The sequence below is a fragment of the Rhinoraja longicauda genome, chromosome 28 (genome assembly GCF_053455715.1).
Source record: "Rhinoraja longicauda isolate Sanriku21f chromosome 28, sRhiLon1.1, whole genome shotgun sequence".
Lineage (NCBI taxonomy): Eukaryota > Metazoa > Chordata > Chondrichthyes > Rajiformes > Arhynchobatidae > Rhinoraja > Rhinoraja longicauda.
The window spans coordinates 31,044,824-31,067,423 of record NC_135980.1 but is presented as its reverse complement, the minus strand read 5'-3'; the positions used below and the strand labels follow the sequence as shown (position 1 = coordinate 31,067,423).

Sequence of the window (22,600 nt, the reverse complement as noted above, 5' to 3'; positions counted from 1 at the left end):
AATCATTCCTACTTTGGAAGAATCTGTTCTTCGAGGCAAATGTTTTCAGAACTTAAAAAAGAACCTTTCAAGTGCAATGTTTGATAAGTTTACATATTAAGAATTCATTTTCACTAACACCTTATACAAAGTGTGCGGGGATTGCAGGTCGGAGTAGACTCAGTGGGCCGAAGGGCCTGTTTCCTCACTGTATAGGAGATCCTTGTGTTATTTTAATTGTTTTGTGAGAGATGTGCCATTAAAAATGTTGAATTTGAAATACAATTAAGATACATTTTAAAAACGAGACACGAGCCATTTAGCAATGTAGTGTTTATTATAATGTTGACATTTCAGAAGAAAAAACAGCGACAAGAACAAAAGAACTATCAAACAAATTTCATCCAACTTCACAAACCTAATTGTTTAAATTAGGGATAAAAATATGTACTTGTCACACATACTCTCCATTCTAATACAATGAGTCCATGTTTAAGTGCGTAGTGATTTGCTAAAACGAGCTGGAGTTGGGAAATGCTTTGGGCTTACAGTACTGAACAGACTGGAGCTGAATTCAAGAGTTGAAGGATTCTAATTGATAACAAAGACAAAGGTACAAAAGAATATCCCTATGCAGCAAATAGCATTGCTTCAACACACTAGCTGAAAAGTCTTTAACCTTAAACATGACCTAATGGTGGGTCATAGTATTAAGCGGATTCACATTGCTCACTGCTGATAAAGGGGCAAATCATTTTACCCCTAATGATGTATTTGCCAGCTGCCAGGCACTAATACAATAATCAATATCAAATAGTCTTTGATGTAGAAATACACCAAGGAGAGGGAAATATTTCCATGGCTTTTTATGTACAGTCATTAACAAATATATACAAAAGAACTGGATATGTACAGAACTGAACTTAGTTGAGCCCTGGGCCTGTGAGTTTAATAACAATACCTTCAGGAACAAACAAAGATAATAGCACATCACAGATACCCAAACATTTTATCCGTCAAACAAATTTCATGATATTTCTGCTGCCCCGCATCGCTGCAAATTTCAAACTAACATTTCATAATTTAAATTTACAAATGTTATCCACTTTGGCTGCAGTGCTCTGACGATGCACAGATTTGTGAGTGGGATTTGCTGGCAGTAATCCTCACCCTCCCTTCCTGCAGCCACATCATACTGGTACCGTATACAGCAGCTACATTAAAATAAGCGAGAGTGCTTCACTTCACTTTGTGGAAGGTGTCAATGCATCTAATCGTTCTGGGTTAAGCGCAAACCTGTTTAGCAGTTGGTCTCCGACTGCCAGCTGATACAGACTGCATCTGTGGTCGTGGCATGTCTGTTGATGGACAGTAAATACCATCATGAAAAGCAAGGCAAGAAACGCTGTAGTTCACCTACACAACATTCACCCACTGATATTCTTTGATACTTCAAAAATTAAATTGGATTGAAAAGTTTCAGTCGCACCTGAAAGGATAAAAACCCATGCTAGAAGTTCCCAGTTTACAATGATCATTAACAAAATAAAAGCATTAATTTCTTTCGTCGTAGTGCTTTTGCTTCCAAACTTCTTGCCATCTTGAAAGAAAATGATTAACATAGGAGACAATTTCACAGCAATTCTCTGATAACTCGGATTTGGCCACACTACAGACAGATGCAATTCTGGTCTAGAAGTCACTAGATTGTGATCAGGGATACAAAACCTAGATGATGTTATGTGTAGGAAGGAACTGCAGATGCTGGTTTAAACCAAAGAAAGACGAAAAGCTGGAGTAACTCAGCGGGACAGGCAGCATCTCTGGAGAAAAGAAACTATTTCTTTTCTCCAGAGATGCCAAGTTACTCCTGCTTTTTGTTAATGTTCTCTTTATGTTGTTCAGTAATTATCTATCTTTTTTTCTGGCAGATGTTTAACCCTGCAATTTAGAGAACAATACGACTTCTGCACAAGCTGGCTTCTCCATGTCCCCTCCCAAAGACAGAAGGGACAATATGTTTTTTAAAAAAGGCTCCATATACAAGCACTAATGCTTTTCTCAATATTCCCATTACTTGGAAGAGAAGATGGAAAACAGATGATGAGTTTGGGGGACACAAGGATGCAGATATTAAGAGCACAAAAGGTGAATACAAGTTTTAAAGCATATTTACGAATATTGATGAATCATACTGTAGATCATTCCAGATTCAGAACAACTGTAAAATTACACAATCAGTTTTCCGCCAATCCTCCTTTGCTCAATTTTAACTGCTGGACAATAATAACTGAGCCTGGGCTAATCCTCAAGGCAGATACATGGTAAATTCTTAAAGCGAATGCAATGACTGCCAGAATAGTGTTGCCACTAGTTTTATTTATTGGTACAGTTTTTCCACAGGAAAAGTTAAAACCAATATATAATTATACTCTTAATTCAAACCCTCAAACTGCTCCCACAGCCCTGTGTTCATCAGCATCAATCTGCTCAAAACACAAAGATGCAGCCCGCGTGTGACAGACAGGATGTAATTATATTACTGGATGCTTTTCATCTCCCAAGCAAGTCACACTTTATTCAACTTCAAGGGACAACTTTGATGTTTGCCGAATGCTTATTAACTACTCAGCTGAACAAATGGCCCCATTTTTAAACATTCCAAAAATAAAAAGGCAGTGCTACTGTTGCTAATTATGTATTACTCTACAAGCAGCTAAACTAGTGTTTACTCATCTGCTCCAAATCACCTCTGTGGGCAAAAGCATGCCACTTGCTGTATCTGCATCGTCAGCCCGAGATATCTCCTCAATGTAGGATGCACACATCCTCAGTAACCAAGTCCTGGGGGGATCTTTCATGGGGATTTTTCTTGTGCTACACTAATGCCACCGGCTCCTGAAATAGCGACCATGTAAATAACAGCAGTGCCAAGCACAGGTGGCAAGTTTCTTGCACATAAGATGGACACAAAATGCTGGAGTGACTCAGCGGGTCAGGCAGCATCTCGGGAGAGAAGGAATGGGTGACGTTTTGGTTTGAGACCCTTCTTCAGACTTCTTGTGGCATACATGCACACTGAAACCTGGTAACATGAACTCTGGTCAAAGGGAAAACAGTAAAAGGTAGAGAAAATTGATTTAGAAAAAATATGATAGAAATCATCCCTGATGTAAAGGCCTCAGATGCCTCATCCTCAGTTTGACATTTCTAGAGTTCAACTGAAATGTGGACACTTTATTTATTGATCCTCAAACACAAGAAACCACGATTATTCTCAAAAAAACTTTCAAATACAGAAATATTGAGATTCAAGAGACTGCAGATGCTTGAATCTATAGCCAAAAAAAAACAAACTGCTGGAGGAATCAGTGGGTTGAGCAGCATCTGAAAGGAGAGAAGGAAATGTTGACGTTTTTGGTTGGAATCCTGCACCTAGACAGAGTGGAGGGGAATGATAACTGGAATGCAAGAGGAGAGGGGAAGGTGTGAGATGGGCAACTTTCCCACAGCCTTCTGCTGCCCATCATTGTTCATCACTCACAATGCTGGAGTAACTCAGCGGGTCGTGCAGCACCTTGGAAAAGAAGGAATGGGTGATGTTTCGGGTCGAGACCCTTCTTCAGACTGATGCCGCCTGACGGGCTGAGTTACTCCAGCATTTTGTGTCTATCAAGGAACTGCAGAGGCTGGTTTACACCAAAGATAGACAGAAAATGCTAGAGTAACTCAGCAGGGTAGGCAGCATCTCTGGAGAGAAGGAGTGGGCTACTACATAGAAATATATGCTTATAAAATATGCAAAACGGTTCCTTGCGCCAACAATTATTGAATTTAAAGACAAAGAAAAGATGTCTCTCTCTCAACATCTACATCTCACTCCACCACTCTACATATAACCTCTACATAGAAATTTAGAACATTTCTTCTGTTTTGAAATACTCTGGTTATATCAACTACATACAGTTTTACAGTCAACCTTAGAAAATATGTCAACCAGTAGTCCGAAAAAGGTCCCATGTATCAAATCAGTTACAAATTATTGAACAAAAGATTTGCTTAAAATTCAGAGGCCTGTTAGGAACTAAAGTGGCAGGGTAACACTTCAAGCTGAGAGCCTTGAAAAGATTAAGTATCTTTAATAAAATCATTGTATGCCTTTTCTCCTTATTGCTGTTGACTGACATGCTGTCCATTTCTAGATTAAAAAAAAAAAAAATTGGACAAACTTGTTTTAAAAAGAATTTCAAAAGGAAGGTAAGAAAATAATTTATCCAATGCTTGAACCATAATTCAACTCCCAAAGGTAGATTTTACACAATGGGTTATATTGAAATTCAAAATCTGTTAGTGATAGAGTGTTTTTGTGTAATCGGCAAGCTCCTACAAGCAACTGTTATGGCTGTGTTGAGGCAAGTTACATCTTTAGACTAAATTGAGACTCAACAGAGGCACTCGAAGCAAATATCCAACACTTCCTCAGTCTCCTTTCCTCTAATTAGTGACAGTACAAAAGAACTTCGATTTCTACAGAAGATGGACACAAAAAGCTGCAGTAACTCAGCGGGACAGGCAGCATCTCTGGAGAGAAGGAACGGGTGACATAGAAACATAGAAAATAGGTACAGGGGTAGGCCATTCGGCCCTTTGAGCCAGCACCGCCATTCAATATCATGGCTGATCATCCAAAATCAGTACTCCGTTCTGGCTTTTCCCCCATATCCCTTGATTCCCTTAGCCCTAAGAGCTAAATCTAACTCTCTCTTGAAAACTCTCGAGAACCTTCTTCAGACTGGTTAGGGAAAAGGGAATCGAGGGATATGGACGGTGATGTAGAGAGTTGCAGAACAATGAATGATGTGGCCTGTTTCACGTCCTTTCATACTGTCCCTTGTGCACCCAATGGCCAAGTACAGGTGTAGTTACTCTTGGGAACCACAAACCTGCAACCAATTTCCATGCTCGCATAAACACAAACATGATAAATTCCAGATAATGTTAGTTAAGGAATAAATAGTGGTCAGAACAATGGCTGTAGGTACACGGCTCTTCTTTGAAGACTCACAGGGAAAATTAATAAAACTACTCAGAGATTGCACCCAGGGTCAGGATTGAACCAGATTCTCTCACACTTTGGGGCCCTGGCACTGATGGCTGAGCCACTGACGTGCGGGTTGAAACAATCTTTGATTAGTGACTGATTTTACGTTACCAGTTTTGTTCCTAGTAGTTGGGGAAAATCAAATGACATAAACAAATAATTTGAGGGAGTTCATTTGACTTTTTTTAAACGCTGAAAACTAACTTCTGTAGTATTCGCCCAGGAATTATTCTTTCCTTCTAGCTACAGTAGCTGATTTTATTGCAGACCTGAAAGTTACAAACAAGCTCACTTCACATGGAAGAAAATGACAGGAACTTTACAATAGCACAATTTTATTAACACTCAAACACTTTTATACCCGCAATAAACTGTCAACTAAGAGTAAAATTTAAAATTATTTCCAGATACATTGGAACTGTATTTTCATCTCAATTGCTACTTAAATACAGAGACAAGTAAGGTTTTATAACCTTACAGTCTGAAGAAGGGTCTCGACCCGAAACATCACCCATTCCTTCTCTCCCGAGATGTTGCCTGACCTGCTGAGTTACTCCAGCATTTTGTGAATAAATAGGTTTTATAACCTATTGAGTTGCAGAAGGGATCAAAAGATTACACAATCTTTGGATAGGACAGAGTGGATGTGGAGAGGATGTTTCCACTAGTGGGAGAGTCTAGGACTAGAGGTCACAGCCTCAGAATTAAATCTCCTTCCTTTAGGGAGGAGATGAGATGGAATTTCTTTAGTCAGAGGGTGGTGAATCTGTGGAATTCTTTGCCTGTGGAAGCCAAGTCATTGGATGTTTTTTAAGCAGAGATAGAAAGATTCTTGATTAGTACGGGTGTCAGCGGTTATGGGGAGAAGGCAGGAGGATAGGGTTAGGAGGGAGAGATAGATCAGACATGATTGAATGGCAGAGTAGACTTGATGGGCCGAATGACCTAATTCTGCTCCTATCGCTTATGACCTTATGCCAATCAATGTTTGTGCAACTTTCTTTGATGTAAAAATATTTTATTTGGACAGCCATGTAGTTTTCATTACATTTTATTCAGTGATAATACTAACTTTGAAGATAAAAAACAGACAACTTGAGGAACTCAGCAGGTCAGGCAGCAACTGTGGTGGGAATGGGCTGACGATATTTCAGGTCGGGACACTTCTTTAGTCTGAAGGATCCTGACTTCAGTCTATTTCCCTCCATAGATGCTGCCCGACCAGCCGAGTAGTTTGCTTTTTATTTAAACAACGCAATATTCCAAAATCTGCAATCCTTATTGTGTTCAGCTTTAAAGAGGATGTGGCAATCCACATCTTCAAAGCTCAGGATAACCTAATAAATAGTAACAGAAATGAATATTTAAAAAATCCCCATTTTAGAGCACAACCGGCAGCGTTTTAGATGCCAGTGTGTTAATAGACATCTGGTGAGAATCTGAAATAAAAGTAGAAAATAGCAATACAGAATTTTAAAAGGAATGTTTTATTCCAAAATATTAATGACAAAATCTTGTGATTTTCTGTTTATGCAAAAAATCAAAAAAGTCGCAAATTAAGGTGAAGAAATGTCCACAAATTTGAAAATCTTGTTTGGAAAAAAAATCATTATATTAGTGAAGCAAAATAACAAGAAAGTTGCATGCAAAGCACTGTGTTATCCAAGATCTCAAATTTCAATTCTTTTTAACAAATGTCACAGGAGGAACATACAATCACAGAACACCATCATGCTCCTCATAGGAGTTAGCCAGATTTTAATCCAGCACTCGTCTTTTGTTAACTGAGATTCCATGAGAGGGATAGATCAGGTAGATGCACAGAGTCTCTTGCCCAGAGTGGGGGAATCAAGGACCAGAGGACATAGGTTCAAGGTAAAGGGGAAAAGATTTAATAGGATTTCGAGGGGTAACATTTTCACACGAAGGGTGGTGGGTGTATGGAACAAGCTGCCAGAGGAGGTAGTTAAGGCTCAGACTATCCCAATGTTTAAGAAACAGTTAGACAGGTACATGGATAGGACAGGTTTGGAGGGATATGGACCAAACGCAGGCAGGTGGGACTAGTGTAGATGGGGCATGTTGGCCGTGTGGGCATGTTGGGCCTGTTTCCACGCTGTATCACTCTATGACTCTATGATTGGAAGCATTGTCCAATCTTACATCCCAACTCAAGTCCCCTCATGCACTCACCAAGGGTCAACTGGGATTCAAGCTTGATAGTGATGAATGACCTCTACTCTTCACGAAAGTGACTACTCAACATATGAGAATGCAGACTATGACAAAAATCCACAGCATTGTCAGTGGGAATAATATTATTCCGTGGACTCTTCAGCAAGATCAAGCACTGATTTTGCATCTTGTTTTCCTGAACCCAGGTACCAAGGCCAACTGCAAGATCCAACTTGAGATCAACCAATTCTAAACAGCTTTGGCAGCAAACCAAGAGGGTGATGATATCTACCTTGATTGTTTATAAATGTTTCTAAAAAATAACACATTCCTGTCATTCTTTAAGGCAATCAAAATATAAATATGATTAATCCTTCAAAATCCATGGCCTCATTTTTCACAATGAAAACGCAAAAAGAGTATAAAGTAACCACGTGGGGGCCAAAATTCCATCACCTTCCATCCCATGACTGCATCAACACACTCAACTTTATGGGTGCAAAAACGCAATTGAGAAAATCTAATGCTTCAAGATCCGAATGGTAGTTAATATGTTCACTGGAATGCTATGATCTTTATTGTGATGGGTAGACATAGTGTCAAATTATTTTTTTACAAACAAGACAGCCAATAATTTATCTGAAATTAAAGCCTAATTCCTATTTTCATTGGATGAAATACAAAGCATTTAATTTGGGGATATAAATGAGTATGTCAGAATACCAGACTTCTGTCAGGACAACAACAAAAAATAATCGCAGATCAAGTTGCGCTGGGAAGGGGTATTTGTTCCACGTCCTCATCAGCTCTGACAGGTGTCAGACGGGAGATGGTAACGAATCTCTGCCCACAACCCAGATTTGTGCTTCAATGTGTAAGAAGGAACTGCAGATGCTGGTTTTGAACCAAAGATGGACACAAAATGCTGGAGTAACTCAGCGGGTCAGGCAGCATCTAGGGAGAAGGAATGGGTGACGTTTCGGGTCGAGACCCAAGGGTCTCAATTCTCGGATCTCTCAAAAAATGATCTACTTCCTCTTTAAACCACTCCAGTGCTCCTGCCTCCATAACATTGGAGGTAGAGACTCAGTACCTTTCGAGGGAATTGCAGCATATTTTAGTTCTAAATGACCACCTCCCTTGCCTTATAATTATGCCTCTCGTTCATGACCCTCCCATTGTGGAATCATCTTAATATGTGTAAATCACTCCTTCTTTAGACTCCCATGTTTCGGGTCAAGACCCCTTCTTCAGACTCCCACGTTTTGGGTCGAGAACCTTCTTCAGACTGAAGAAGGGTCTCGACCCGAAACGTCACCCATTCCTTCTCTCCAGAGATGCTGCCTGTCCCACTGAGTTACTCCAGCATTTTGTGTCTAACTTTGTGCTTCAGTCATTGACTGACGTTGATTTGGCTATTTTAAGAAGAAATGAATGCGGAAATCAGCTACAAAAGTCAATTATGTACAGAGACACTGCATACCTTTCAAAATACTTTCACAGTAGGTAAACAGCTAGGGATAAAACATAAGAAAATACAGACTGCTGCAGTCTACTAATCAGTTCAGTAGGGGTGCAAGGACACAGTTCCACCCAGACATCAAGTGGAGATATATCGCTCAGTTATTGCAATAAATAAATGGAATTTTAAGTATTAGATAGTTCCATATTAAAGCAGTGCATTCGTATTACATTGGCTTAGTGTTTATCAAGGAGCTCACAGCATATGAATTTAAAAAACTCCAAGACCATGCAAGCCAAATACTCAGCATGTCTGATTATTTAACATTCGAAAATGCAAAAATACATTAAAAAAATACATTAAATACAAATAAATGGAGGATGCGGTGCAGATAAATTGTGTCAGAAGACATATTAAATAACTGCAAAAAGACTCCTCTCTCATCCCCTTCCTCTGGATGATATAGGAGCACATCTGTACTGAACCAGTAACTTATACCCAACCCTCCACTGTAAGGGCGATCCCAAAGTCAATGCATTCGCAGAAGCTTTGCAGATTCACAGCAAGAGTGAACAAGGATTTATCACAATAGATTCTCAATCTAGTGACTTCTAGCACCAGAAAACTACGAAACAAAACATTTACAAGAAAATAAATGAGAACTCAATTTAACAAAACAAACTTAGGGCACAAGAAATTCAAGATGCAGCCACAAGACAGGTAAACATACACAGAGAAACAAATTCAAGTATTCTTTTTGATACAAGATTTATACAATTATTTTTTTGTTTTAGGATTAGAAAATGTTCAAAGAATTTCTATGAAAACTAGGATTTACATATAATATTGCTTAACATCATGCTTTAAGTGATCTAATACATATTAGCTAACAACTACTGGCTGCATGAGTTCGGCAAACTCGCATAGTACATACAGATAGCGTCTCAGTAAACTTATAGTAATACCGTTAATTGTTAATCCTTCAGTGTGATCGACAATACAAGTCAATGGCACAGAACATGCTGTAGCACGATGCACCAGTCAACACAAAATTGGGCCAAAATAATCAATTAAACTTACAAATCAGCAAAATAATCAATTAAACTTACAAACATAAAACCCACTATGATCTTTAAATAGCAAGTTAATGAGTGCAATGATAGGCAACAGTCAAAAACTAAAAAGGGCTTCCTTAGTTTAGTTTAGTTTAGTTTACAGGTACTGTGCACAAACAGGCCCTTCGGCCCATCGAGTCCGCACTGACCAGCGATCCCCACACATTAACACTATCTTATTTACATTTATGCCAAGCCAATTAACCTACAAAATTGTACGTCTTTGGAGTGTGGGAGGAACGGAAGATTCCGGAGAAAACCCACGTGGGTCACGGGGAGAACACCAGTCGGGTCAGCACCAAAGTCACTCTTACTTGAGTTTAGATCATCTTGAATTACTACTTCATCAGCACTCCCATGTCTGTTATGGCCATATAAACATACAGCAAACTATATCCAACCCGAGTATCAGAAGAATTATCTCCCATTTTATGTTTTTAATGTAAATAGAAAGACATTTGTACTGGGCATAGTGAGCATTTTACTGGTGATGCACATAAAAAGTCGACAATTCTAAATGAATTTAACTCTGGACTTGCAATAACAGGCAGAATCAAATGTTCTCAATTATGAGGAACTTTAACTAAATGTAGCAACAAGAGGAGCTGAGACTATTTCCTGAGAATAACACAAAGAGGAATTTAAGAGAGGTCTTAAAGATTGTTTTGATATAGGAAGATCAAGAAAGAGGGGACAGTGAGGTAAGGTAACTGAGATCGTACCACGGGTGTACGATTTGTTGTGCATGAACTAGTATAATGCAGCTGCAGCAGCTTACTCATTCAATTCAAAATTCTACCTGTGATTTGGCTAGGTACAGAGAGGGCTCTCCTGGTCTTGAACAAGTCCAATAATGCAGCACGGTTTACGTCAAGAACCCCTTCTCTGGTTGTCCCTCAGGACCAAGGATGGCTGGCTTGCAACCTCTGTTGTTTGCGAGGTGGCTCATGTAGTCAATGCGGGGCGGGAGGATTGTGCTCCAAGTGAGGCGGAAGGTGCTAGATAGGGCGTATGAGAGGGTGGTCTGCGAGACGGTGTGCTGCTTCTACTCTGGACGTGCACGCTCCCAACACGTGGACTCGGAGTTCTCAGTAGCATCATGAATTCTCCTTCCCCATCTTGAGTAGACACGGGGGGAGGGTCAGGGATTCCCATGAGTGGGTGAGCACATCCACTTTCTCAAGGACGTTTGCAAAACATTCTCAAACCCTTCCTCCATCCACCTGTCAATATAAGAGCCTATACAATTCCAGGCCAGTAACTTGCTCGCAAGGCACAAACAGGAACCCGACCTACAACGGTCCTAGTTTACAGGAATCTCTTATGCTTCCATATTTCCAGTTACTCGCCTTAGATCCCAGGAATCCACGGGCTCAAGCCATTTACCAAACTTAACATTCTGCTGTATGGCACAGTCCTCAGAGTCAATTACAAAATTTATGCCCATTCATTCATTATTTGCTTATATCAAGGAACCTGAAATTTAGAATTCATAGCGATAAGATAGCATCACTAACACAGACAATTCCAGACATTTAAATATCAAGCAACACAAAGCAGTGATTAAAAGAATTATGTACAAATGGTACATGAAGAAGAACTGCAGTGTCACCCCTAAATTGATGGGGAATAAGACGTAGGAGGTGGTGGGGGTGCATTGGCAGTGAAAAACAGGTAATGTAGTATAGTCCTTTTTATAGGAAGGAACTGCAGATGCTGGTTTAAACCGAAGATAGACACAAAAAGCTGGAGTAACTCAGCGGGTCCGGCAGCATCTCTGGAGGGAAGGAATAGGTGATGTTTCGGGTTGAGTATGATGGATGAGCTGAGAGGAGATGGTTAATCATACGTATCTGCATCTATTTTGTAATCTGCTTTAGGTATATCATACGCATGACTTTCATGTATTTTGTCTTTTTATGACTGTTGGCAGATCAATTGGGATAAATAAAGTTCTATCGTATCGTATCGTAAATATTACACTCATAGGAAAGAAACATGCAGTTTGTAAAACTAGGTAGCCAGCCTAACTACTGCAATAGCTTATTTTATAGGCTCTTCAATGCAAGAGTTATCATTGATGGAGAATTTGTCATATCTATTTTGGAAGTCATCATACAATGCACAGATTGAATGTTTGGATCGTAGCCATAGAAATGTCTCAATATTTCAAAATTCAAAATGAAACTTTATAACTTGACATTCTGAAACCCAACTGGAAATACATCTAATAGAGACAATATAGAAACAAGGAACTGCAGATGCTGGTTTATACTGAAGATAGACACAAAGTGCTGGAGTAACTCAGTGGGTCAGGCAGAATCTCTGGAGAAAAAGGGCCGATGAAGGGTCCTGACCTGAAACGTCGCCTAGCCTTTTTCTCCAGAGATGCTGCCTCACCAACTGAGTTACTCCAGCACTTTGTGTCTATCTTTACATCTGATAGTGTATAGTTTGTCAGGAACACAAATGCTCAATACATAACGTTGGAAGTGTACATTTAACGCGGTGTGGCTTTCTCCTTCGTATGGAGTGGAGGTGCGTTGTCGGGGTTTGTATGAAGTAAGCTTTACCCCATATTTAACCCATGCAATACATGATACAAGTGCTTCGGCGATTTAGCAACCAACCTTTGCCGACTTGGAGAGTATCTAATTCCTCAGGGAGGTTTTTACACCGCACAGGAAATACCTCCCTCGTCAAAAGTGAATCACAATTACAAAAAAATACATGCAGCTTCAAAAATAAAATTGCTTTAAATACACAAGAGACTTTTGAATTGTAATTTAAATCACAATACTGCTCTATTTCCAGCACCTTCCACAATGATCCACTATCCCAGTCCATGAAAAAAATATATAAAATAGATAAGAGCTACATATTTTTTGTAGTTTTGGAAAACGTACCGATGTCATTTGAGGCGTGTTCAGTTTTGCATTGTGCTTCCATGGTTTGTAGCTACCAATATTTAAGTATAATTCAGCTTAATTGTTTTAAGCAAAAACAAAATGATGGTAGATTAACACTAGAGGGAACATAACCTCGGCACAAAGGACAAGCTTGATTAATTACAAATGATTTACACAACTAGAAACATTGCCAAAAGCTGCACTGATCTTGATATATTAACAAATAAACATACATTCTTCGCGAGATTGATCGTGGCACTCTGCAAGTCATTCGCGTCAGGGAAGAATCTAATCAAACAAACCTCAGGAGGACATGGACTAAAGAACAGTGATTTGTCACTGACAACCGATGACCACATAGAACCACAAGATGGAGTTGCTACGCAGGCAGAGCTGTGCACAAAACATTGTTAGCACTAACAAATAAATACCACTGCCCCCAACCCCCTCCCCTTGGAAGGTTGATAGATCCCATTCTACCAAATTGGTTTCTGTTCCAGCCGTTTCCTTTGCTTCACATACTGCAGGTTAGAACAGAGCCCAGCTGCAATAAGCGATGATGTGGTATCATTCCCATCCCATGGAGTGACGCTGCCTCTGACCAAGTCAAGTTGTTCCTCTGGAAGAACTTCCCTCTTTATTCTTCAAAAAAAACGATCTGCACAGATTTACTGATTGAAAACAAAATAGAGTTATAAAACATATCAATTGTCAGCTTCAGAATGAGCATGCATCCCTTACTGTTCACGAGGGTGCTGGCTTTTAAAAAATTCAATAGGTTTCTGTGCCCTTAGTGACAGAGTTGTGGATGGTCAACACAAGCAAAAACTATCACCAGCCAGCCCCACACCACTACTCCAAACACAACACACAGACAGCCCCACACCACTACTCCAAACACAACACACAGCATATAAACAACAATAATGAGAAATGACTGGATTCCTCCCTCCTTACCCCCACCCACCCCTCCATGTTCCTGTAGGCAATTATAGCATCTTTCTCACTGCTTCACTTGGGGTTAGCTAAAGCAGCAACAGCAAAGGATCAAATTTAAGACCATCCTGGTACAATTACTATTAAGCCTCTAAACCATTTAAGGTGTAACCTCTTGAAGCAAACTAAGTATTTTCAGCCAATTTCTTAACAGAGAAGTTAATTTTATGGCACATTTCCTATTGCGCTCTCATTGAAATACAAATAAGGGGCAATTTACTCACTGATACTGCACAAAGATCAAAACTTGATTGGTAATCCTTACTCAAAGCAATAAAGCACTGTCGGTGTTAGTTCCAGACAAAATAGCTGATTTATTGCGATTAATAAAATGTATATGTATATTTCTATTTGCATTACTTATGACAAATTAGCCTTCTCCATTGCCAGGGTGAGGCCAAGTGGAAACTAGAATAAGATCTTGTATTCCCTTTGGGTAGTTGGCATGAACATTGAATTTACCAATTTCAGATAACCTGCACCCTCTTTGTTCAACAATACCAGTCCACCCAGGCTCTGTCTCCCTTCATTCACCTTTTCCATCCCACCCACACCTTTGCCCATTATTCCCACCCACTCTCCCCTCACCTGGTTCCATCTATCAACTACCAGTTCCTGTTACACAAACACTAATCATTTTTCCACCTTCTATCACTCCCCCTACACCACCTGACCATCTGCTGATGCAAGGTGTCAACCCAAAATGTCAATACATCCCATTTGCCTCCACAAATACAACTTGGCCCAGCTCTTTCAGTAGGTTTAAAAAAAAAATTGTTGTCTATCTCGTGTATCAATTCAGTGAACCTTCGCTGAAATACCTCTAATGCATTAACACCATTTCTTGTTATAAAGGACATGGAACTTCCAGATTGCGTAAGCAATGCTTAATATAACTGAAGCATTATCTCCCTACATCGATAATGTAGATTCAACTTCCTTAATAATAAACAATAACATCATTAGCATTCTTAATTGCTTGTTCTGTGTACATACAAACCTTCCAAATCAAGCAAGATCTTTATGCACCGTACTGCTCTGCAATCTGCCAGATGTTGGATGATATATCTTTTTATATTTCCTGTTAAAATGAACAATTTTGCATTTTCCTATATTTTACTCGATTTGCCATGACTTTGCCCACTCACGTAACCTACCTACATTGTTTTGTACCCTTATTTCCACAACTAATTAATGCTTTTAAATTATCAGATTTCCTAATGATACCTTCCTTGTCTTCATTCTACTCATCTAAATGGAAAAATGTTGTGGTCCCTGCACTGATCCCTGTGGCACACTGTTTGTCATGCCTTTCCATCTAGAAAATATGACATTTGTGCCACCTCTTCTGCCAGCCAATCTGCTATTTCTCACTGCTATTTACACCATGCTCCTACCCCACTAATTTTTATTTCTCAAAAACCTTTGATGCAACACCTATCAAATGCCTTCTGGAAACCTGCACACATCCATGTGTTCCCTGTTATCTTTAGCACAGTACAGAGCCATAGACAGCCACAGCACAGAAACAGGCACGACAGCTCACAGAGTTCGCATCGACCACCCACTTACTTCAATCCTACTTTAACTCCACTCTCAAGTCCCCCATGATTCTGCCACTCGACTACAGTAGAGGCAATTTATAGCAGCCAATTACACTATCAACCCACACATCTGTCGAATGTGGCAGGAAACCTGAACACCCAGAAGAAATCTACACGGTCAGAGGGAGAACGTGCAAACTCTACACAGGCAGCACTCGTGGACAGCAGCACTGTGTGGCAGCAGGTCTCCAGCACTGAGTGAGGCAGCAGGTTCAACAGCTGTTCTACTGAGCTGCTCAAATAGTTCTTCAAAGAATCCCAATCATTTGGTCAAAGATGATTTCCCCCTTCACGAAATTACCCTGACACTGCCCAATTAGCTCCAACGCATCTTAAGTCATTCTTTAGCTTCTGAAGATTTCCCTGACAGATATTAAACCAATCCTGCCTGCAGTTTCCTGCTTTCTTTCTGTCTCCCTCCCTTCTTAAAATAAAAGGAGTTACACTTGTTATTTTATTGAACTTCTACATAGTCTGAGAGAAGGCGGGCTTTTATCCCATCAGTTTGGCCCCCACTGCAGTAGCCTTGGATCACTTGACAAAGTTAACTTAGTCATTCAATTATACAGTACATCCAGATCTATTTATGTGGGATATACAAGAGGCCGTGTTTATTACGGCTTAATACAGTAAATACAGACGAACACTTGGCAGTGCATGGCATAGTCAATGTTAACTTCTTGACAAAATATAATCAATGTCCATTGTACACTGTTCAAACTCTGCTCATTTGTAAATGTGAAAATTTGGCGAAAGGGATAAATTTTAAAAAACACTCAAGAGGTTTGGAGAAATCAATAAGTGAATGGTTGAGAGTTTGCAACTAAAATGTACAAAATAAAATTTAAGGGAAAACAATAAGCACAAGCAGCCAGCCTTAAAATTCCCCGATAGTCCAAGTTTTTGGTCTCACATTTAGCAGAAGCTGAATACACAAGTCCATTAAAATATGCCTTACAGAAGGACAATTGTGACAGGTTAATTTTCCAGAATATTATTTGATCTCAAAGGCTCTGATGAAGGCTGGTAACTTGAGGCCATGTCAATTGAGAATATTCAAAGTAGATAATAAAATCCTTTGTAGGTACATTCAACACCTCTGATCAGCTCCTATAATTATTACTGAAATGCATGCACGAGGCAATTCAAAGCTGCATGATCTCAGACTCTTATCATAAACCAATTAGTGTCTAATTCTTTGCCACAGAAGGCTGTGGAGGCCAAGTCAATGGATATTTTTAAGGCAGAGGTAGATTCTTGATTAGTACAGGTGTCAGGGGTTATGGGGAGAAGGCAGGAGAATGGGGTTAGGAAGGAGAGACAGATCAGCCATGATTGAATGGCGGAGTAGACCTGATGGGCCGAATGGCCTAATTCTGCTACTATCACTTGTGAACTTTGAATGCTCAGAAAAGTGTAGAGCAAGGAAAACATTGGTGGAGGTACAGGAGTGTCGATGGGATCTATCCTGACATACACGTAGTTGCCATCAATTAGAATTGAATAGCACATACACCATGTTTCTGATAAGAATATATGCCTTGCATGCAATTGTATAAGAAAAAGCTTAAAAGCCATAAAAGCATCAGATTGGAGTTTGCCTTTGTTTTCTGGTAACAAAGATCAAAGTGTTCTAATTACAGTTTTCAAAATAATGCCAAAACCAATTGAGGCAAATTGATTATTATTTTAAAGAATTAAAATGCCAGTTCAGCTGCTGTGATTGTGAGCAAGTGGAATTATTTTAAAGAATGGCAGGCTAGTCGATTGGGACAATGTTAATGAACCTGTAAAATGGTGCATTCAATTCATGCCAAGAGCTTTCTCCCCACCCTACCCGATCCACCAACAGCCAAGCAGAATGACTTTGAGCTTCTCTACATTGTTGCTGGATGGCTCTGCCAAATATTTCTGCTGTAAGTTTCCACAGAGGAGACAGCCTACATGTGGAGAGTGGGAACAGTACAGCTACAACAGATGTAGGTCTTGCACCCCACCACAGTTCATGCTATAAAAAAACATTAGTGAACAATTACCACAACTAAGGCCTAATTTTAAAAATAAGCAATCATAGTTTTGATCTAACAAGAAGCTGTCAGATATACCATGATTATGATCTTCTGAAGCTGAAATAACAGTCAAATGTTAAATATAGCTCTCCTCTCTGACACTTAAATAGAATGCCCTTTTGATTTAAAATGATAAAAGCTGAGATCACAAAACCTCTGTATATTTTACTGTACAATAATAATGGCTTTGTAGAACACCATTATTAAAATATCTCTTATCATCCCATACTTAAAGCCATGCATCCTAAGTTAGTGCTGAGTTGAATATTCATTGCATATCAAATATGTAATATATACACGCTCTCTGTTTGGAAATGGATAGGTAACGACGAAGGAGAACAAGGGCTATTTCAAAGTTCAGCAGCATATTACAAAGTGCAATTTAATTAATGTTAACTTGTATTGAGAGAAGAGCAAAAGGAGAATGTTAACGAATAAAGAGATTACCATTTGTGGTGTATATATTCGACTCAGTACTAATTCTACGAAACAGCACACCTGCTGAGGCACCTACACTTTAACCGAGCTTATAAAGGAACTGGACATTACACTTACAGTTTCACTCTCTCCATCAGAAACTGAACGGATGTGAGAACCATAGTGAAGAGGAGAATAAATCCAGGACCTATCTTCTGTACACTGAACAACCGGAGGCACAAAAATAGAAACAATGGAAAGCAACGAAAATGGGAAGAAAGAAAGAAAGTAACTGCAGGTGGGAAACAAGTTCAATGCTCTGTGAACACCTAGATAGAGTTATGGTTAAAGGAAGGCCACAAGGGACAAATCAGTACAACTGCAGAAAGCGATGTCAACCTATTATCATGGTGTTGTAGTCCTCATTAGAAAATCAGAGTTCATGTGAACTATTCTTAAAAGTGCATATTTTGCCATATTTTAACTCAAACTAAAATTTCAACATAAACCATTAAATGTGGTTTGCATTCAAGATGTACATCTGCATTTTCCAATTACCACTTCTTCCATTGTGCTTCTTTAATATTAATAAAATAAAATTACCAGCACAAGAAATATCATCTTTGAAAGGAAATTACTTGTGCTATGAAACTTTTAATGGTATTGCTGCAGTTTTAAGATTTCTAAATATTTTCCATTTAATAATGCTTTATCGAAATACCACCATGCCACATATACAGAAATATTTCACTGTTCCCTCTATTTTTGAAAAATAAAGATTAACTTACAAAATGTAATGGCAGTAACAAATGCAATTAAAATATTACATTCCAAACTTAGTGTTGGATTAACTTAGTGCAGATCCCAGCCAGGCTAATAAAGTAGTTGCAATTGGTCCATATGTTGCTCGGACTTGGGACAGGAAATGAATAAACTCGATTCTAGCCACTGTCAAATGGCACTTGCTACAGGGGATGAATGAGCCAGTGAGTTGGGACAGAATCAGTGGGCATTTGTATACATTTAGGTGTAGATAAACACTCACAACACACAGGAACAAATTCAACCACCACAGCCAACCTCCCTGATCAACAGTCAGACATCCTACGGCAGTCAGTGTCAACGTGGACCTACAGACGTACATTCGGGGAAAGTTTAAACCCGTTTATTCATCTTTAAGAAAAATCAATCAACAATAGTACTTTCTTAATCTTAATTACCTCTGATGTGGCAGAGGAATTGTTAATGTCAGTTATCAATCATGTTATCAAGAGGATAAAATGCAGAATATCTCTGGATTTAACACACTGGGCCTTTAAAAACATGCTTTTCTCTTCTCTTATTTCTAAGTATCTCCAGCATTTTTTTTTTTTTAATTCTGATTTCCAGTATCTGCATTTTATTTGTACATTTCTATTAATGAAACAGATTCATTTGGTTATCAGAGCAGATTGGCTATTCTGTTCTTTAATTGTAATATATTTTACACGATAACATTTTGATGGTTTTGTCCATCACATAACACTTGTGTGAGAATGTAAGAATATATTTAGAAAAATAAACCCATTGGTGTTGGAACAAATCTCTGAGCATTAGTTCATGACCTGCGAGCAAAAGCATTGTTCATTAGAGGAAGTAGCAAGCTTTTGTCCAAATCAAAGTGGAACAGATAAAGAGAATATATCAAATAAGGAATCACTATGGTAACCATGATTATTTATATCTGGATAAACTGCTTGTGACTAAAATAGTGGTTGAGAAATGCCATCACTTTTCAAGCTGACTTAGGAAGGAATTCAAATCATTTTTTTCATCTTCCCTTCGTAAATTATCAAATTCTAAATCTGCTAACGATTCTATTTCTGTCGCGTAAAATAAATGCAGGTCAATGTAAACAATCAAATATACGAGAGAAAAAAAAATCTGTGAAATACCGCATCAATATGAACTCTGAGAAAATGTGCAACTCTCTTCACTTTATGAGCCCATTGAACTGAACTTTAGCATCTGAGTTCATTCTCACGCCAACATTAGCACTGGTGAAGCAGAAATTATCTTCTTCTTCTTGGGCAGTCTAGTTCTTTGGGCTCCAAGGAGGCAAATGAGGCTCACGTGGGTTCCACAGACCTAATCTTGGGTGCAACAGGAGGCGGCTGATGTGGTGGGTGATAACAATGCTACAGAGGGCTGTGGAGGCCTAGTCAGCGGATATTTTTTAAGGCAGAATAGACAAATTCTTGATTAGAACGGGTGTCGAGGGTTATTGGGAGAAGGCAGGAAAATGGGATTAGGGAGGCAGAGATTAGCCATGATTGAATGGTGAGGTAGACTCGATGGTACGAGTGGCCTAATTCTACTCCTATAACTCGTGAATTTGTGAACAAACAGTGCACCCCTTCCACTATTTTTGTTGGGCTTCTGCCAGCACCAGATAAGGAGACTCAAGATGCCATGGGCCATCCTGGATGCTTTGGAGTAATTATGGGCCAGGGGCTCCCAAGAGCCAGAGGGGATGGTACTTTTTTTTCCCCCCCCAAGGAGGCTTTGAAAACGGCCGTACCGATTCACAATATGGAAGAGGAATTCTCCACTATTGTGTTTTCCTTTGCTCTGTGTTTCCACTCCTGATTCTCATCGACTAGATTAAAACATTTACAAAGACGGAATGGTAAACAAGACTGAAACTAAAATTTTTAAAAACCAAAACAAAAAAAGGCATTGAACATAAAATAGAGATTTGGGGAAAAAAAGAGGACCGACTTACACTTTCATCAGAAACTGAAGTGGCTCGGGAATGACTGCGTTGTGAAGAATAAATCCAGTACATTCCATTGGTAAACTTGATGGTGAGAAAACCCACAGCACACAAAGAGGAAAGGAGAGAGTGATGGTGAAAATTAAAACATAAAGAAATGAAGAAATCAAAGAAAAACGTACACACAGTGATAATGGCACAGTCCAGGTCCGGTTTAATCTAATGTCAAAACATACCAACAGCCACAGCCTTAACATCAGCCCAATTGCTCATTTCTTAAAACATTGTGCAAAAGTGACGTTTTAGGAATTGTGGCTTCTCATACGAGTAGAGCACTGTTCTCTATGCTTCCATAAAAACCGCTGGTGGTCTTGCCCAGATATCTCCAGAAGGTAGACACAAAATGCTGGAGTAACTCAGCGGGTCAGGCAGCATCTCGGGAGAGAAGGAATGGGAGACGTTTCGTGTCGAGACCCTTCTTCAGACTGATGTTAGGGGAGGGGGCGGGACAAAGTACAGAATCGTGAAAGGCCTGGATAGAGTGGATGTGGAGAGGATGTTTCTACTAGTGGTAGAGTCTAGGACCTGAGGGCACAGACTCAGAATTAAAGGACGTTCCTTTTAGAAAGGAGACGTGGAGGAATTTCTTTAGTCAGAGGGTGGTGAATCTGTGGGATTCTTTGCCACAGACGGCTGTGGAGGCCAATTCAGTGGATATATTTAAGTCAGAGATAGATAAGATTCTTGATTAGTACGGGCGTCAGGGGTTATGGGGAGAAGGAAGGAGAATGGGGTTAGGAGGGAGAGATAGATCAGCCTTGATTGAATGGCGGAGTAGACTTGATGGGCCGAATGGCCTAATTCTGCTCCTAGACATGACCTGAAACATCACCCATCCCTTCTCTCCCGAGATGCTGCCTGACCCGCTGAGTTACTCCAGCATTTTGTGTCTTCCTTCGATTTTAACCAGCATTTGCAGTTTTTTTCCTACATTATCTCCAGAAGGTTGCATCATTGCAAAACAAAAAACTGTTCATTCAATGCTTATTAGTCAGATGCGAGGCTAAAGCAGGACCAAGGATCCCTTGAGGTCTAATTACTGTGTGGAAATTAGACAAAGAAAGAAATGTAAGGGAGAAGACTAATAGGAAATTAATGATTTTAAGCAGTCCTCTGTAAAGGCAAGCCACCAGTCTACAGTCACAGCTTGAACCCGATAGAGAAATGCGTAAACCAGGGTAATCAATGGTTTTACACAGTTAACCTCTCACAAAGGGTTATAAGACTGGCACAGTTAGAAAACTATTTGCTCAACAAATTGATTTATTCCAGATTCCATGGCAATAAACAGCACTTCTGTACCCTATGGTTCTGTATGCAATACAAAGAACCACAGTTTCACATTCACATTATAAAACAGTTCCATACAGAACCTCTGGTATCTATCTCCACAATTCTAAATCTTGTGTAAAGATGTGCAAAAGTAGGGTTTCCAGGTTTTCTCGTGCAACAGTCGATCATCCAGTTATGAGTTTTCTAACACACCTGCTAAACCTATACCAAGCTGGATGGTGGAGGTTCAGCTATCTTTCTGATGGGCTAAACCAAAACTAAACCCCACTCTCGGATGAAGAAAAATGATCCTTTGGGCACTACTTTGAAGAAGAAAAAGACAGAGTGTATACACTCATGGAAAATTGGCCACAAATCTTCCAATACCTGTTGCAGTTGTGCCTGGATCTACAATGTATCAGAAGCTGTGTAACCTGCAGTCCTTGAGATGTATGGTTTGCTGGGTGGGACAGAGTGAGGTTGAACTACGAGATTGTTGGGAAAATAGGAATTTTCAACTGTCTTGATATCCATGGTTGTTATTGAAACACATGGCACGGAACAGATCTCTGAATGGTTCACTATTCTGGGAACCCATCAAACTAAAAACAGCTATTTGGCAAAGTAGAGTCACTCTACTCAAAGTCTGATGGATGCGAATCGAAAGTTATAAACAACTTCATTTT

At 39.5% G+C, this 22,600-nt stretch overlaps 1 protein-coding gene across 5 annotated transcripts in view; it reads right to left on the bottom strand.

Annotated features, from left to right (window-relative positions):
- Positions 1-22,600, bottom strand: part of LOC144607393 (phosphatidylinositol 4-phosphate 5-kinase type-1 gamma-like) — a 187,915-nt gene that overhangs the window by 98,323 nt on the left and 66,992 nt on the right. For 2 of the 5 annotated variants that reach the window (XM_078424217.1, XM_078424219.1), the window contains 2 exons: positions 17,966-18,049; positions 312-13,412 (listed from right to left, as the gene is read on the bottom strand). In XM_078424217.1, coding sequence (XP_078280343.1) covers positions 13,410-13,412; positions 17,966-18,049 — 87 coding nt within the window. In that variant the 3' untranslated portion in view covers positions 312-13,409. Of the gene's footprint in view, positions 1-311; positions 13,413-17,920; positions 18,050-22,600 lie in introns of those variants that run through there. The other 3 variants (XM_078424218.1, XM_078424220.1, XM_078424216.1) reach the window with 3 other exon arrangements.